Source organism: Dermacentor variabilis, chromosome 2, assembly GCF_050947875.1.
Source record: "Dermacentor variabilis isolate Ectoservices chromosome 2, ASM5094787v1, whole genome shotgun sequence".
NCBI lineage: Eukaryota > Metazoa > Arthropoda > Arachnida > Ixodida > Ixodidae > Dermacentor > Dermacentor variabilis.
The window spans coordinates 112,651,301-112,667,850 of NC_134569.1; the positions used below are offsets into that span (position 1 = coordinate 112,651,301).

The following is a 16,550-nucleotide window of genomic DNA, read 5'->3' on the forward strand; positions in this document are numbered from 1 at the left end:
GGCAACACTGTTTACAGGCATTTTAAATCTAGTGTTCAAACAAGATTTTTGCGAAAGTGGCATCCACTACATGCTAAATAAAGTCTTGCGCATGTGCTCTTCATCTGCACAAGGGTCATCTTCACAACACCCAGCTGCTTATTGCAATTGCATCAAAAAAGTTCTGCGTCAATTAACCGAAATGCAAGCTTCAGTATGCATTTTCCACTCTGATATACAATTGAATTTCTTGACTAACCTTTGCATTTTTGTTATGTGGTATTTGAGTTATAGTCACACTGAAGCCCTAGAACTACAAAACAGACAATGACAAATCGCATAGTGTAGGCTTCTACATTCCTGCACCGCCTCTCATGTAAAGCTGTAGGTGCACCATAATTTAATACTACATTACTGACAAGTTCTAGCAATATTATGGCTTTATTAGGAGCATCAATTGCTTTGTTTTATAACTTTTAACTGCTAAAAGCAGAACCAGACGTAGTAACCTTGAAGTCTAGCAAACTCCTTTAACAATCAAGATATAAAAAATTTGGGAATCTGTTCATCTTAAATAAAGTGTAGTGCATCAAGTTTCTGAAACTTTACTCTAAAGGGAAATGCATTGCTAAAGTCCATTCAGATTTCTTCAGCAGTGCTTAAACTAGTAGATAAATAATCGAAAACATAAGCAGCCCCTCTGTTTAACTCGTGGTTTTGTGTATGATGCAGCTACAGCTGCATAAATGCTCCTTCTTAGGCAACAAAATGGCCCAGAACATTGCTGAAACATTTCGTGTTGTTCGTTTCATACAAATGGCATCAGTGTGTGACACAGACCATAAACCACCATGAAGTTGCAAGACTGCAGGTTTTTCCTGGTAAACTCCGATTGATTTTCTGCCTATTTAATAATGCTGACTACCAATGGCAACACCTGTACAAGGTTGTTGCTGACTTCCATGCAACACCTGTACAAGGTTGTTGCATGGAAGAGCACATACAATTGAAACACACGTGAAACATTGCGCAGTTTCATAGCAGTAGCGTAAAACCCGCAAATAATGATAAAATGCAAAGCAACACCAGCAGAAGAAAACAAACCTTGGAGTGTTGGAGAACTGAATGCATATTACAGCAAACAAGTCAATATGCCAATGCAAAGCTTACAATTGTAACCATTTCCATGTGAGTATCAACAACTGCAAAATCAATTTTCCTCATTGTGTAATTTTGTGTGAACTATACAGTGAACTGCATCAGAGGGAAATTGAGTGAGATTCCTAGAGTGCTCGATATAAACGAAATTTGTCTAAAGAGACACTAAAGGAAATATAAAGTTGAGCTAGATTGAAAGATTAGGCTTCTGTAATAACTAATTCATCATTTGTAGCAAGAATAAAGCTTTTGTAAGGGAGAAAATTATGACAACAGTCACGTGGAGACTACTTCTATTTGTCTGTTGTGGCATGGCTGATTAAATTAAGAGGAAGCAGCGGGAACTTCGGCAGCAATTTCCTACACAACGGAGGAACATATTGGTACACAGAAAGCGATGATGGAATTTTAGAAAAATGCAGTCAACATCCAATTTCTCAGACTCCCTAGGGACCGCAAAAACATCCAGAAAAACTAATAAAGGGCTAAAATCACCACAACCACATCATATATTGCTGTGAAGGCCTGCCAGTACACTTATTAGGCATCTTGGTGTTTGTACTGTGACAGGAAACGGCGGGTATGCTCCACCGCAATACATTTCGTATGCTAGACTGTGGAACGTTAGTGTATTGCAGCGAAGCTGACTTTTAGCAACCAGCATTAAGCAACACTTTTTAGACTTCGAGAACTGTAGCAGCATAAAATTGCGGAAAATGGACACAGAAAGGAACAAACGTTCATAGATTCAGCACCTACGTACGCATATGTTTGTTCCTTTCTGTGTCCGTGTTCTACAATTTTCCGCGGCTTGAATCCTGAAAGAATAAACCAACTAGTTCAGTTAAACACCCTTTTGGCTTTTTAAACCTTGCCGGACTGTCTGCTCTTCGAAGCCATTGACTAGAATGACAAAGGCACAGTCAGTGCCATTGCTGACAGCAGTAAATCCTATCATTAAATAAAATGGCACCGAACAGCAGGAAGTTTGGTAGCAAACAGCGAAGCAGCTAGGCCTGATGACCAAGCACCTTCAGCATGCCACAGAAGGTAGCAGGCAAGCATGCATGCTGTGTATGTGTGCCTACAACAACAAGCTCAACATGTGACCAAACACATATGGCTATAGTGACCGTAGTGGCTACAGCTGTCAATGGATATGCTGGTACGAGGCTGCGAGGTAATCAAAATGGTGGCGCTGGCGGCTTTGATTAATGCCATTTCGGACCTGCGATCACTGCAAAACAACTGAAAAATTGGACGGCGAAGGGTTCTAGCATCCAAATTTCAGATGTCCTAACACATTGGCTCTACGAGGTATGTGGTGCCGCTGTGAAGGCGCCCGAATTAACAGGAATGTCAAAAAAATTGTTTGTTGACTGTAATCTATTGTTCTAGCTTGACTTTATTCCTTTGAGTGAGCCAGTCTTAAAAAGGGAGCCTGTTAAACCTATGAAGCATGGCTGATGAGTGCAAAAGTAACCAACTTCAGATGCTGGCAGACCTTTGGAATAATGCACTTAGGCCACAAACTGAGTGGATAAAGTGTACCTCTCTGTGTACACATCTCGCAATCTGTTCTGGGATGCTCACAAGATTTCCAAGCTCACCTGACGTAGAGGGAGATGGGCACGACGGTGTTGAGTACAATGGCATAGGAGAAGAAAACAAGCACAGCAATGGCAGTGGCGCCGCCCACAGTGTTGTCGGAGCGGATGACCTTGTCCCAAGGAAGGTAGACGCGGAAGAACTGGCCTGTCACTGTCTCCCACACGCCACATGCTATGGTGCAGAACAGGCAGATGCTGAACAGGAAGAACACAATCTGGAAGGAAAAACAGACAGAAACTCTCTTGAGAATCGTTCTTCTTAGAATGATCTTTCAGCACAACCTCTGAACATTTCTTGTCTCCTTTACAAATAAAGAGCTCGGCCTTTCACAATGCTTTCTATCTCCGACAGGCATAGAAATATCACCTCAACTATGTGCTTTCTTTTTCAAAAAGCTAATAATTAAATGATATACAGTACACCTCCTTATAACGAACTTCAATATAACGAAGTATTTAACATTTCATAACCTCTTGTCCATGGAGCACCATGTATTTAGAACCTCAATTTAACGAAGTGCATTTCTATGATACTTCAATATAACTTAATTTTGCTTCAGCCGTAAGGAAATGCTGAGTCAATAAATGGAAACTTCTGTGGATGCAAATGGTCAAATAGTTGTATTACAAGCGGCTGCTTGCAAACGAGAAGAGAGGCGACATGTGCGAACCAAGTTAAAATCTGCCTGAGCACAAGCAGAAAAGCATAGCTTACACCGAGGATGAGAACATTAAGGAGCCTGTCGAGGGAGGTGCGCTTGAAGATGGTCTTGCCACTGTTCTGCATGAGTTTGGTGTCCCGGCCTGCAAACACCACAACCCCGTAGCACCAGTGGGTGTTCCGCAGCACACACCCCCTCAGTAGCAGCTTGTCATTGTCCAGCGGGTACGTCTGACCCTGCCAGAACAGGGTGCCCTCAAAGCGGCTCAGGTTGTTGTTTGGTGCCTCACAGATAATCTCCCCTAAGAGAAACAAGAGAAAAAAAAAGAAATATGGCACCCTTGTATAGCACTCAATAGAATAACTTTCATAGGAACAAAACCTAATGATTCTTGTAACGTTGCATTCAGGTTAGTGCTTCTGTAGCCGCAATCTGACACAGTATATTCCAGATACTCATGGGCAAGGGGCATTAGTGAACAGATGATGTAGGATAATTACATTTGCAGTAATATAATCTAACAACTATAAATTTTTACAAGAAACATGTAGATTACTTTCCCGCATGCAGCAAATGTTATTTAAAGACAACAAGCTCCTTTTCTCAAGAGATTTCTTGAATGGCCAGTCAATGTGGCTTTAATATACCAGGTGTCCCACGTAACTTAAGCCAAACTTTAAAAATATGAAAATGCCATGTAGCTGAACAGAACCAAGGTAACGCTATTTGCCGTCACTTGGAGATACTCAGATTATATTTTGCATTCCACCTAATTACATAATTAGTCTTAATTAATCAGCTTCTTAAATATTATAGTTAGATGAAAAGTGTCCATGAGAAAATTGTAGAGCAACATGAAAAACTCCCGATACAGCTTTCTGTTGCTCAATATGTGCTACATAAAGGTGTTTTTCCAAGCATAAGGGAAGCCTGTAAATACACGCAAAGTGCCTCGAGCACCCAGTTGGACGGCAATTTTCCACACATTCATGGGCTGCTTTCATTTTTGAAAAAACGTCTTTATGTAGCACGTATTGAGCAACAGAAAGCTGTATCAGGAGTCCAACTACGTGCCATTTGCATATTATTAAAGCTTGGCTCAAGTTAACTTGGGACACATATATACCAGGAAAGTGGGGGTCAAAGTTATGCTTGGTAAATATTATTAAAAAAAATTTATGCTGACCTGTTTATAGTAAGGCATTATCTATGGGTACAACATGCCACAGCAACACCTCGGCTATGAGAGATGCTATAATGAAGGGCTATGGATTACCTTGACCAGCCGGAATTCTCAAATGAGCAACTAAATCTGACTGTGCGGGGTGTTCTTGATGTGCCTCGAATGGAAGGCAGAATATATACAAATGCCGATCCATGACAGGCAAACAAATGCGACTCTGTATGCAAGGAGGCCCTGAAAAGTCCTTCTGTTCTCTAAGCAAGGATTCTCTCAATGTTATTTTACTGCATGCTGACTCTAAGCAACAGCCATGAAAATTTCTCACCATCAAACCTCCCCAAGAGCTGGTTGTCATTGCTCATCTCAGCTGTGTCTGGAGTGGCCTGGCGACACTTGAGGTTAGTTTCACTGGGCAAAAAGAAGGGGCACAAAAGAACACTGGTGTAAGGAGCACAAGTGAACAATCAGATCATGGCAGTGGGAAAGCTTTTGCTTCTGCATGCAGCCTTAAATACTATCACACCAGAATGAAGCACCGAATTGGAAGAATTAAAAGTAGAGCATCTCTTTCGACACTGATTTGAAATTGTGACAGGCAATCATGGCACAAACCAGGTGCTAATTTTGCCTGCAAATGCACCACAGCTGTGTCATACAAGCACAAGTGGAAAGAGAAATGTGCCTTCTAGCTCTGTAAGGTTGTGGTTCATTATGGCATGATACCTCATGCGTGCATGATAAAAGCATCTACAGATGACAAATTATGCTGTAGTGACACAGATTTAAGCTACAGCACACAAATCGTTAAAACATTTTCCCAATCATATTCATTTTTATCATCTGTCATGTGGAGTAGCTGACCTGAGACAACAAATGGTATCTAGTACATTAGCAGATCTCGCGTTTTATATATTCAGCCACTTTTTACAGTGCAATGAGGCTAAAACCAGAAATAAAGTCCTTTTTTATGACTTTCCTTTGATTAATTTAGGATGTCTTACAATGCCAGATGCTCGTCTTTCTTTAATTGCAATTGGCTTTCCCACATTTGGTAGTGAACTGCTAAATATTTGAAACATTTCATTTCACCTATCATGATCTTTCATTAATTTCACAGTACAATGGTGTGGGGAAGCCAGCAACAAGCTGCACATGTTGCCAACATTTTCTATTCACAATCAATGAATTAACACACAAGAAATTCAATATTCTTTGCTGCTAAGTTGCAACTGTGCCGAGGAAGTACCATAATTGGCTTCCTCATTTTCCTCGAAGCACTGCATCGTGTAGTTGCAATGCAATGCATAAACACTGCATCTGACGGCAAATGGAAGGTGAGCAGCACTCTTACCCATCAAGTTCTGCCGTTTCGATGTAGCATAGGCCGTTTGGCTCACTGGTAGACAGCAGCAGCAAGTCGGCCTGGAAAGCAACCAGTGAGATGCCATGAGAACAAAGAGAGCCACTATTATATCCCAGTCTATTATTTTCAGAGGTCTTCACGCGAGCTTTTAGGCAGAATTCCTTGAGGCAATAATGTCCACCTTTGTGGAGGTTACTAAAGTGTAAAATGGTGTCCTTGAACCTTAATATATGCCTAAAGCTTATGATGAACTAAGATTGAGCTGAGATGAATATTTGTAATGCTGCTCTGAACAGCCACACGATGCGGTCCAAAGTAGAATCTTGTTCACATCACCAGGTTTACATATTATTGTGATAGCAATTATATGGACACTCCAAGCGCATTTATGCCGCCGGCATCACCGTCGCCGTGAGGTTCCATATAAAGTCCAAGGGTGATAACCGTCATGGCGTGCCCTGCGCTGTATGTGTGAGTGAAAGCATGCGAGGGGAGTCGACGATCACTGCTCAATCTCGCCTGCGCAAAAAAGACGAAAGCGGAAGAGGAAGCGCACAGTCTTCCACCGCGTGCGAGGCACTCAACATTGCGAGGCACCGGGCGGAGGAGACGGAGGGGGGTTCTATTCCAGCTGCAACTGCGCATGTGGCGGCTGCGTGCGGTCACGCGGCCATATTTTGAGAGCGATCTGCATTGGGGGCAGAGTCTAGGTGCATCGGTGGCTCGTAGCTTCGTAATTGCTGTGTGTTCTTGGCCCTCATTTTGCTTTGAAGCGATAGACAGCATGAATGTCACTTTGCTTGCTGCTGCTGCCGCGTTTCCTCACGCCAGCATTATGACAGCCAGTTTCCGTGGTGATCGAGTGAGACGTGTCCATGTTTGCTTGTGCGTGCGTGACACCATGCTTGTTAATTTACTTAGTATGCCTATGTTTGCAAGTTTATATGGCCAATGAATCTACTATCTTTACTTCATATAGCTGTCCACTAATTTGCTATCACAATCGATGTTTTGCTTTTCGGATGAAACTGCGTCTTTTCTTACTTATTTTATTTATGCATTTACTTATTTTTTACTTTTGCTACTAGACTACATATATTGAGGCACATGCAAACAAAGATTTTCTTTGCTATATAACCGATACTGTGTCGTATAAAGTTTTTACAATTCCGTTATGGCAAACAAGAGAATAGTCCATTGAAGTAAAGCATGGTCAACTAAATCTTATATTTACTTCGTTATAGTCGATAATTCATTATATCTATGTTCATAATATTGATGTTTGACTCAATATTACTATCATCATGGGCAATGCAGATAACACAGAAGAAAAATTGTAATTGTTTAAGATACGTTTACCCAATAAGCACAGCTTTCACACATACACAGCGGTCAACAACACAACGGTAAGTTGTTAAAGATTAAGTAAATTCTGCAGTTTTGCAAGCCAAAACTACTATCTGATTATGAAGCATGCCTTAGTGGGGGCACTGGAATAATCTTGGCCACCTGTGCTTCTGTGACGTGCAGCCATTGCACAGTACACGAGCGTTCTTGCATTTCGTCCCCCTAGAAATGTGGTCGCTGCTGCCGGGTGTCAAACCCGCGACCTCGTGCTTAGCAGTGAAATGCCATATGGCCACTAAGCCACCATGGTGGGCAGCAGCAACTTCTGACTTGCCAAAATGTCCACGAGAGAAAAAAAGAAAAAGAAGGAAAGAAACCATTTGAGTCATCAGGTGGACAGGCTCATAATAAATGCAAACAGGAGTGCCTCCAACTTGCAAGTAATTTGTGCATGAATGGCAGACTGAATTGGCAATGAGAAGCAATGTACTATATAACGACCTATTCTTCTCGTATGGTGAAGCTCAATTCATAATAGTTATACTACTTATAATACTTATAAAACTTTAGCTACACGATAATTTCACCGTAATTGTGGACAAAATAAGTTCCACACGCTCATCCATAAAAGCAGATATCTAATGGCGTGCATTTTGGCTTAAGGGTGCAGATATTGTATGGTGTAAAATGGATGTATTGCTATAGGATAAGGTCACACACAAAATGCGTTGTAAACACATTTCATGTGGCCGCTGCTTAACTTACACACTGGTAAGCCAGTAGATATCTCATAATGAAATAGGCTTGTTACAAACTGAATTGGGTGTCGCACTATGCCGCAATGGGCAACTCACAGCCACGAAGTGGTCGTTCTCCATAAAAATGATGTCGCCCACTTGGACTTTGTGCCAACGTTCCTCCACGAGCTGGCCATTGCGAAGCACCTTTGACAGTCTGTTGTTGACCTGGTTGTCACTCTGGTGGCGTTGCTGCGAGTGCGCAGGCACGGAAGAGGACGTTAAATGTCAAGTTGGAGACGCAGGCACAGAGTGCTGGACAGGTGAAATGGAGCGGAAGCCAGCCATAGAACTATACTTAACAACAAATAATGAAATCAGTAAGAAAAGCTTTATGATCATTCAAAGGGCAGTGCCCTACTACTCAAAGTCAGAACAGTGTGTCCGAGAATGTGAAGTTATATAATAAAAGAAAATTTTAAGATGACGATTCATGCACATATAGTGCGTGGAAACTGCGCAGAAATTATACTGATAAATGTGGGTTTAGTTAACCTGCCATGAGTTTTGAATTCAGCAGGGGAATGTGAATGAATCTGCAGTGAAGACTAGTAAGAGACAACTGGAGTACTGGCAGTGAAAAGTAAGAAAAACATGCAATGAAGCAAACTTTAAATCTTTACTAATGTTGCTTAATGTTGTGGGACCTCTTGTCTCCATGTGACAGTGCTAGCTGGCGTTGTTGTGTAGAAGTAGTAAAGTCTGGGTTTCCACTACGCTGTGTGCTGTGTCAGTTGTTAAAGCAGTTAAGACACAATGTGTGTAAACGTATTCAAGTATTTAGATAGACCAGAAAGACTATAAGAAGTGAGCTTTGTCGCATGTGCCACCAACCTGTTTCAAATAGCTCATATCATCAATAGGACAAAACGCATTTGAAAGGTTATTTGCCCTGTTGCTAGCCAAGGAGTCTATGACTCTTGCCCACTACGGGGGATCGACCGAGAATCGAGTGGATTATTCAAAGCAACAACGTTAATTCATATCCCGGGACTGATAAACAGTAAGCGATGTTTGTCAGCTAGGTTAACAGTCTAATTATCATTCTTGCTTTAGAAAGTATGAACAGCGCTTTGTTTAACTGTACCACATTGAATTTTTACTAAACAGTTTTGAAATGATACTTGGACACTCCACGTTTGAAATCTGTTTGGTTCCTGAAAAGAATAAATAACTGCCCAGTTTCAACAGGCTTTACTACTTTGGACTGCTTTAAGTTGCTTGCATTCGTTTTCCTGTCCTTTCTTTTTGCTAGGTCTGAGGTGTATAAATAATAATAATAATAATATTAATAATACACTTTCTTGAGCTGACAGAGTTTCTGTCTAGAGCCATCGTGCACAGCCCTCACAACTGCTGTTACTTAGAACTTGAATCTACCATCCAAAGGACATCTCCAATATCTGAAGTGTTCTGCTTCTGCGTTTGTGGCACATGAACGTCACCTACACACATATGCCCTGGAACAAAGACTATCCATGAAAAGGAAATCAGCGCTGCTACATTATAACAGATCAATCTGAAAACCATGGGCAATCGCTAATGCACAACACATTTCATGGGTCACTCTTGCACAGTCTGCATGAAACGACCTAGCATAATTTTATTAAATTTTCATCTGTTATAATGCCATGTAGCAAGTCATGTGAAATAAAGAAAAAAAAAAAGCAATGCCAAGAAAGTAATGGTTCTAGAGCGATAAAGAACTTCCATCACTGGTACAGAACGCGACTACAAAGCAGCTTTGCTTACAATATCATCGATGGCATCTTTCAGAGCTGTTAGTGACAGCACCACAACTAAAGGCACGGCGGTGGTCCATGGAGTTAGGGAAGAGATCTGCGGGATCATCTGTGCACGAGAAACAAGAAAAAAAGAAACCATGTGAGGTTTCCAAGTCTTCGGCGGAACTGCCACGATATTAACAAAAAAGCATAGTTTGTTGTCATTTGTTAAACACAAACATTAGCAATGTGCAGCGTACACTGTATAAAGGGCAGAGGGCACTTGGGAGGGTGCGGCACTTACTTGCAAGACAAGGAGACATAGGAAATAGAAGTTGGCGAGCCGCTGAAACTGCTCAAACAGGTTTCGTGGCAGGAACGTCAGGAGGGAGTACTTGGATGTCTTGATGTAGTTGTTCTACAAAACAAGAAGACAAGTGTCTGATGGCCACACGAAAAAGTGAGGGGTTAGCTTCCTATTATGCCATGAAAAATTTGCGTTCCTGGTGAATTTACAGAACTTGCTTCAACTGAAAATGAATTTAGTGCTGTAGCATAGGAGATAGATGCTAATGTAAGGTGCATATAAGAAAGATGACACAAAACAGAAGTACATTAATTCCCAAGCATCTTGCATCGGTTATATGCACTTCTCATGACCTCATCAGGCCAACATGTATATTTAGGTTTTTGTACATATGAAACATCCATAATCGTATGGTTGGGTATGGTACGGTATGGTAATCGTATAGTTGGGTAGGGTATGGTACTCACAGCATAATTAAACTGGCTGTTGTATTCGGGGTTGTTAGCCCGAATGCGCCTCTCCGTCTCTGAAAAATATGCGTGCATGCAAGGTTAATGAGGATCAAGTGCACCGAAGGGTTGATCAGGCTTGCCTGACAACTTCAAAACAGAAATAAAAATACAAAAAGTGCAACTTAGTATCTTGTAAAGTGTGTGGACAGAGTGCATAAATGCTGACTACAATCACCTCAGGCTTTTGTGCATCAACAGATCACAGGAAAATGTGGGGCAAAATGATAAATTTCATAAGTGGTGTGATTTTATTATAATGAAGTGTCAACAGTGCTGTGTCATAGCTTTGATAGCACTAGATATTTATTATTGATGTAACATAATAAATATCACTTGGTTTTCTTTTTGGAGGTACAAACAACTAACAAGTAAGAAAGATGATTCACTAACTGCAGATATCAATTGGAACTATGCAAGAGGCATAAATATATTTGCAGTATTGGTGCCATTGAAACACAAACTTACTTTAAACTGGCATATAACAAGTTGCAGCCAGGTAAATGTTGCTGCTTTGTTTTGAAGCATCAAAACTAAAGATGAAGTACTAATGTCATGCTTGATGCACCATCGCAAGCCCGTAAAGTACACGTTTTTCAGTTTATTTGCTCATGAAGACACAGCTGATCACTAACATTTTAGCAGTGACTTTTGAAATATTGCAAGGTGCCAAAAAACAGTAAAAGGCAACATCGTGCACAACTTTAATGCCATAATAAGATGCACTGAAATTTTAGATTCAAGGTAGACACCTCAAAAGAACTTCTAAACGGAATGTGAAGTCCCTTGATTAAACATGAAAAGAAGTAGTCAAGAAGAACAGCTTTAAAGCATTGATCGATGAATTTCACCAAACCTATCTCTAGTGAACAAAGTTTTTATACACTACATGCGAGCAGTTACTTCACTGCACCAAGGGTCAGATGACACAAACAGGGGATACTTGTTATGAGCAGTGAATTCATCTGTGGCGTTGATTCTGAGCACATTTATTTGCTTACTCTCAGTAATGTGACTGCAATTAAGCTTTCTGGAATGTACAAAAAAAAATAACTACAATATTTGTCACACTGGTTTCAAGACTAGTCACACCTATTTTAGTAGTTTCAAATTTAAGTTCAGAAATGTACAGTAAGCAAAAACATCCAGCTCCTACGTGTTGAACATGGCAATCTATTTTTGCAAGCAAAAGGAATGAATGTAAAGCGTACTGGCATGTGTATTGGGCAGCATGAGCCTAGTAGGCAATAAATAAAACCAGGTGAGAATGACAAAGGAAACAACATGCGTACTGTGCATACATACATGCACAGATTCACTATGCCTATACGACTATGCATACAGACAAGCTCGTGAAACGGGCAAGGCATCCTTGCTCAAAGATAAGACAATCAAAGCTTATAGAATTACATAACTTTATTGTGGAGCATGTGCACGTCAAACACATCGTTCAGCAAAAGTGCTATGTATAGTTGTTAAACTGAAACGAAACAGAACGCAGCTCAGCAAACCACACTTCGCGCAGCGCGTGCACGCACCCGATTCGCACAGAAGGGCGAGATTGAAAAGTTAAAAAGCGCGCGGAAATTCCAATCAAGGGCGTGCATGATGAAGCCTTCGACCCAGCCATCGTGCGCGCTTTTAAGCCGCCTCGCGCGGACCGCACTACCCATTCAGATCGAGGCCAGCGGAAGAACGAAAGAAAGCCGGGGGAAGAATAGGGAAGGAAAAAAAATACAGGGAGGCCACGCAGTCAGCGTTGGGTCTACAGCGCTCATTCCCGCGTGGCCGCGTGGAACGCCCCCGTCCGATCGGCGGCACCATCACCACCACCACCGTTGGCTGTGCGTTGAAAGGAATTGGGGAGAGAAAGGGTGGTGGTTCGAAGTGGGCAGCGGTGTGCATTAGTCCAGTTTCCGCACTTGCAAGGCAAGGGAAGGAGAACAGGAAGGAAGGGGTTGTCCCCACGGTCCGGAAGCAGCGGGAGACCGCGCTGGCTGGCAGGTGCGGTCCAAGGCCGCCGGCGGCGCCCGAGCAAGCCGTGCCTTACGGTGTCTCGTTCTTTTATTTCTCTCGCCGCGTACACCTACACCTGCTCTTTTATTCACGCCCTCGCGGACACGAGGCCCGAAGGCTGTTCCCCCTCCTCCCACCTCGCCGCCGGCGGCGACAACGACGCGGGGTCGCGTGCGGCGCCCAAATCTGGGTCAGGAAGCGACGTTCCTGTCGTGCTCGGACGCCATCAGCTCGGCGGCCGCGCGCTCCCTCCCTTCTTCCCGGAGACGCCAACGTGAGGAGCAGAGGAGAGGGGAGCGGCAGGCACGCGTGCACACACACACACACAGCTGACGGCAAACACGGCCCGGCACGACGATCGTGAAAACACGTTGGCGGGCGCGCGAGCGCATGCATACTGACGTCGACTTGGCCGCTTGCCGCGGGGGCTCTCCCTATTCCTCCCCCTGGCAACGCGGCCTGGAGGATCGAAACGAGCAATAGACCAGCAGCCGCCCCCCCCCGAGAAGGAGGTGGGCGTGGATCGCCGTCGTCCACGAGCGGTGTTTTTTTTTTTCTTTCTTTCAATCGCCCGCGTCGCGTCACGGTTGCGCACGCGAGAGGTCGCAACTGTCAACAACAGCGCGCGAACACCGCTGTTTGCTACCGGCCGCGAGCTCCGCACAGCGCGAGTATCACACGAGGGAAAAAAAAAAAAAAAGTAAAAACTGTTGTTCGTTGGCAGCTCCGATTGTGTAGACAGCGAAGGCGGGCGGTTTGGGGACTTGCAACTAATGGACCTGCATCTGTGAAACCGTCACGTCGGGCATGTCTATTTGCTAGCCGAAAAGCGAAAAGTCAAATTCACTTGAGCAATCTAATCAGGTGCTCCTCTTCCAATGGCGCATTCCATTGACAGAACAAGAGCAGATGCAAAGAGAGAGTGCGACCGCTTATTTCCCTAACACCCCCCCCCCCCCCCATTTAAACGTTCCATACGTTCCATGCGCATGACGCGTTTGCGTCACGTGACTTCCTTCGCATTCCGCTTCTCGTGCAGGAGCTGCTGGAGCTGCTCTGGGCTGCTCTCGGCGTCGCCAAACTGCTCCTGTTCACTCATTGGGACACAGCTATACTCGTGAAGAAGCCCTTTGGGGACGCTTTTGAGTGCTCCTGTTCGCCCGATGGAATGCGCCAGTGTGACATACACTTCTAGCACGCCTTCCAGAACCACAGTGAACGTCTAGCTGTCAACAAGAGCCGCGGTACAGTCTTTTCGTTGTACTTCGTACATATAGCTATGACGCTTATTCTTCAATAAAAATAAAAAATATATATATTTAGGAGACGTCTGCAGGTATACAGCTAAAACAAGCACCAACTCTGCAAGAAACACTGGCCGAATATGCTATAGCCGTATAGGCGTTCGCTGTCGCACCAACGGTGCGTGTTTTTAGGCGTTCCGTTCCGTGATATAAGTGCGCCACACTTGCCCAAACAGATCTACCGCTTTTTTTTTTTGTTGTTTCTTCGAAGCATCTGCAGCGCGCCCTCTGACACAGACGGATTGCCTAGCGCAATATGCATGGCCGCTGATGCCGTGGCTAGTTTTCGAGAGTCACGCGCCAAGCATGCACCTATTTTAAGTGGCTGAACACCTACTCCATCTAAAAGAGCGAGTGGGGCGTGTCCGATGCATCACAAAGGATCGGCCCGCGTTTGGCGGCAATTAAGGGAACCAGCTGGCTTTGCGGACCCGTCCGCTGAACTCTGAAGTCAGCATCTATAGAGCTGCGCCTGTGACGCCCCCTTCATGGAAAAATTAAACTTTCATTATCGAACACATCTTCGTTGTAAATAAATCCTCGCTGCCTCCACTCGCTGCAGTGGAGAAGGTCGCCGCATCGCAGGATGCACAGTCGAACTTGCGAGGCGCGCCGAGGTCCACGATGCCAAACTGTGCCACTTCTACGATTCCCTGTCACACGCAGTCACTAACATATTTAAGGGTATGCCTTTCCACAACTACACGCAGGTGTCAACGGAGCATGCCGGGTCCACACCTGATATTTCTGCCATCGGTGCGTTCTTGTGCCGTGATCGTTACTACAAATGTGAGTGAGCCTTCGTCAAAGTGATCGTCTGCGCGCAGTACACATACCGTGTGCCGGAGCGCGTCAGTGTGCGTGTGCTGTGTGCTTCTGCTGTTACCTGTGGGTCCACGGAAGAAACGCGTGACATTGCTCTTGATCCTGGAAGCCGTCGAAGATCGGCGCCGGTCGGCGTCCTGCAGCATTTCGGACAGGCTGCCGTCGACGGAGACGACGCCATCGCGCAGCTTGTCGTACTCGGACTTCAAACGAGGCGTGAAAAGAACAAACGAGGAATGGCTACACACTTCGGGAAGCATCGCCGTTGCGTGAAGCCACGCAGTTCGCGTCAGCCAACGAGGGTATCACTCGGACCGCCGCTTAAGAACAAAGCTGCGCTGTGGTGCTGTGCGCTAGCCTCGGCGGCGATTATCTTTCGAGTGATCTTTTTTTGCAGAAGGAATCGACTCACTGTCTTCCGTGCTGCGGGTGTATTTTTTTGCAAGCGTGCATCGCGAGGTACAGGCACGTGGCTGGACTCGAAGACGGCTTAGCAGGCAACAAACTGCGCATAAGCCACCGGCACTTGGCCGCAGCCTGAGCAACAAGCCGGCGGGGTGCAGCGGTGAACTCGACTTCTCGTGGAGCGGCGGCACCGTCTTCTTAGGTTGCACGTGGGACATGCACACACGACTGGTGAAGCGAATCGCGCGGTGCAGCCGATTGCTCTTTCTTTCTTTCTTTTTTGCCTTCAGACGAGTGCGGAAGCGTCAGCCCGTAAGTAGGTCTTCAGAAGCTTGGCATGCTTTAGTGCAACGTGACGGTCGCCGAATGGTTCGCTGTTTCCTTCTAGAATTTCTTTTTCTCTCTCTTTCTCTCTCTTCGCGATGCGTTCCAAGATAGCACAGTACGCGGAGATGACAAGTGATTCGCCGGCTGCGGTGCTTTCCGTGAAGGTGCCGTTGTGCACTACTTTGGTTGAAGCAAATAAACGACTATCACGAATGTGCCGAAATCCGTCGTTCGCACTGGAGTTCCGCAAGGAAAACATCAGGCAGTTGTGTGCGACGCCAGCGGACCGCTTTTCGGGCATGCTCCGCCAAATGACGCTTTGCCGCCGAACTGGTAAGCTGTGCGAGAAAGCCAACCCTCTACAAAGAAAACCCGTGCTGCAAAGGTACGCGGGCGAGTCGAGTACGCGTGCATTACGTTGCTACCTTCCAGTATGCTCGCAAGTAGTAACTATAAGTTAGTTAGGGTTTCGTAAAATAATTCACAGGCTGAGTAACAAGGACACTGAGCATGAATGCAAAGTAAAAAAAGAGAAAGAAAACCTATGTTACGTCACAGCAAATCTTATTCAACCATGCATCAAACAGGACCACCTTGCATATATAGTCTAGTGATGGCCACTCCCACTGGCAACCCAGTACATGAGATCGCCCGGCGATCCACTTTATTGCTCACGAAACGATTTTGCTCTGTCATAATGCTATTTCGCATAAAGAACCAGTACAAGAGATAACACACGCCACCTTGACGCTTAAACTTATTTCTTGAACGTCTGAGATGGCAACAACGCACGCTCCGAAAACTCTTGAGGCGGGCGTTCTTGCGATACGCTCCGCAGAAAACGCGACGACACGATCGTGATACCGCGGCATTTACATTTTTCATTAATTGTGAAGGCATGCAGGCTGAAATCAAGTAGCACAACCTACGTGCGCCCGTTCGATCAATGTAATGAATTTGGGCAAATCAACGCTGCACGGCTGCGGTAGAATAAATTTTAATTCTTTCGCCTATGGCGTACGTCTCTAGGCTTT

General features: G+C 44.5%; 2 protein-coding genes across 5 annotated transcripts in view; one reads left to right on the forward strand and one right to left on the reverse strand.

The window, feature by feature from the left end:
- LOC142572571 (uncharacterized) overlaps window positions 1-13,865 on the forward strand; it is an 89,274-nt gene extending 75,409 nt beyond the window's left edge. Inside the window, exon 14 of the mRNA XM_075681781.1 lies at window positions 13,695-13,865. Coding sequence (XP_075537896.1) covers window positions 13,695-13,850 — 156 coding nt within the window. The 3' untranslated portion in view covers window positions 13,851-13,865. The remainder of the gene's footprint in view (window positions 1-13,694) is intronic.
- ATP8B (ATPase phospholipid transporting 8B) overlaps window positions 1-16,550 on the reverse strand; it is a 157,771-nt gene that overhangs the window by 32,437 nt on the left and 108,784 nt on the right. For all 4 annotated transcript variants that reach the window (XM_075681774.1, XM_075681775.1, XM_075681776.1 and 1 more), the window contains 8 exons: window positions 10,598-10,656; window positions 10,128-10,241; window positions 9,852-9,950; window positions 8,157-8,291; window positions 5,944-6,014; window positions 4,918-5,000; window positions 3,463-3,710; window positions 2,748-2,962 (listed from right to left, as the gene is read on the reverse strand). In XM_075681774.1, the coding sequence (XP_075537889.1) occupies window positions 2,748-2,962; window positions 3,463-3,710; window positions 4,918-5,000; window positions 5,944-6,014; window positions 8,157-8,291; window positions 9,852-9,950; window positions 10,128-10,241; window positions 10,598-10,656 (1,024 nt within the window). The remainder of the gene's footprint in view (window positions 1-2,747; window positions 2,963-3,462; window positions 3,711-4,917; window positions 5,001-5,943; window positions 6,015-8,156; window positions 8,292-9,851; window positions 9,951-10,127; window positions 10,242-10,597; window positions 10,657-16,550) is intronic.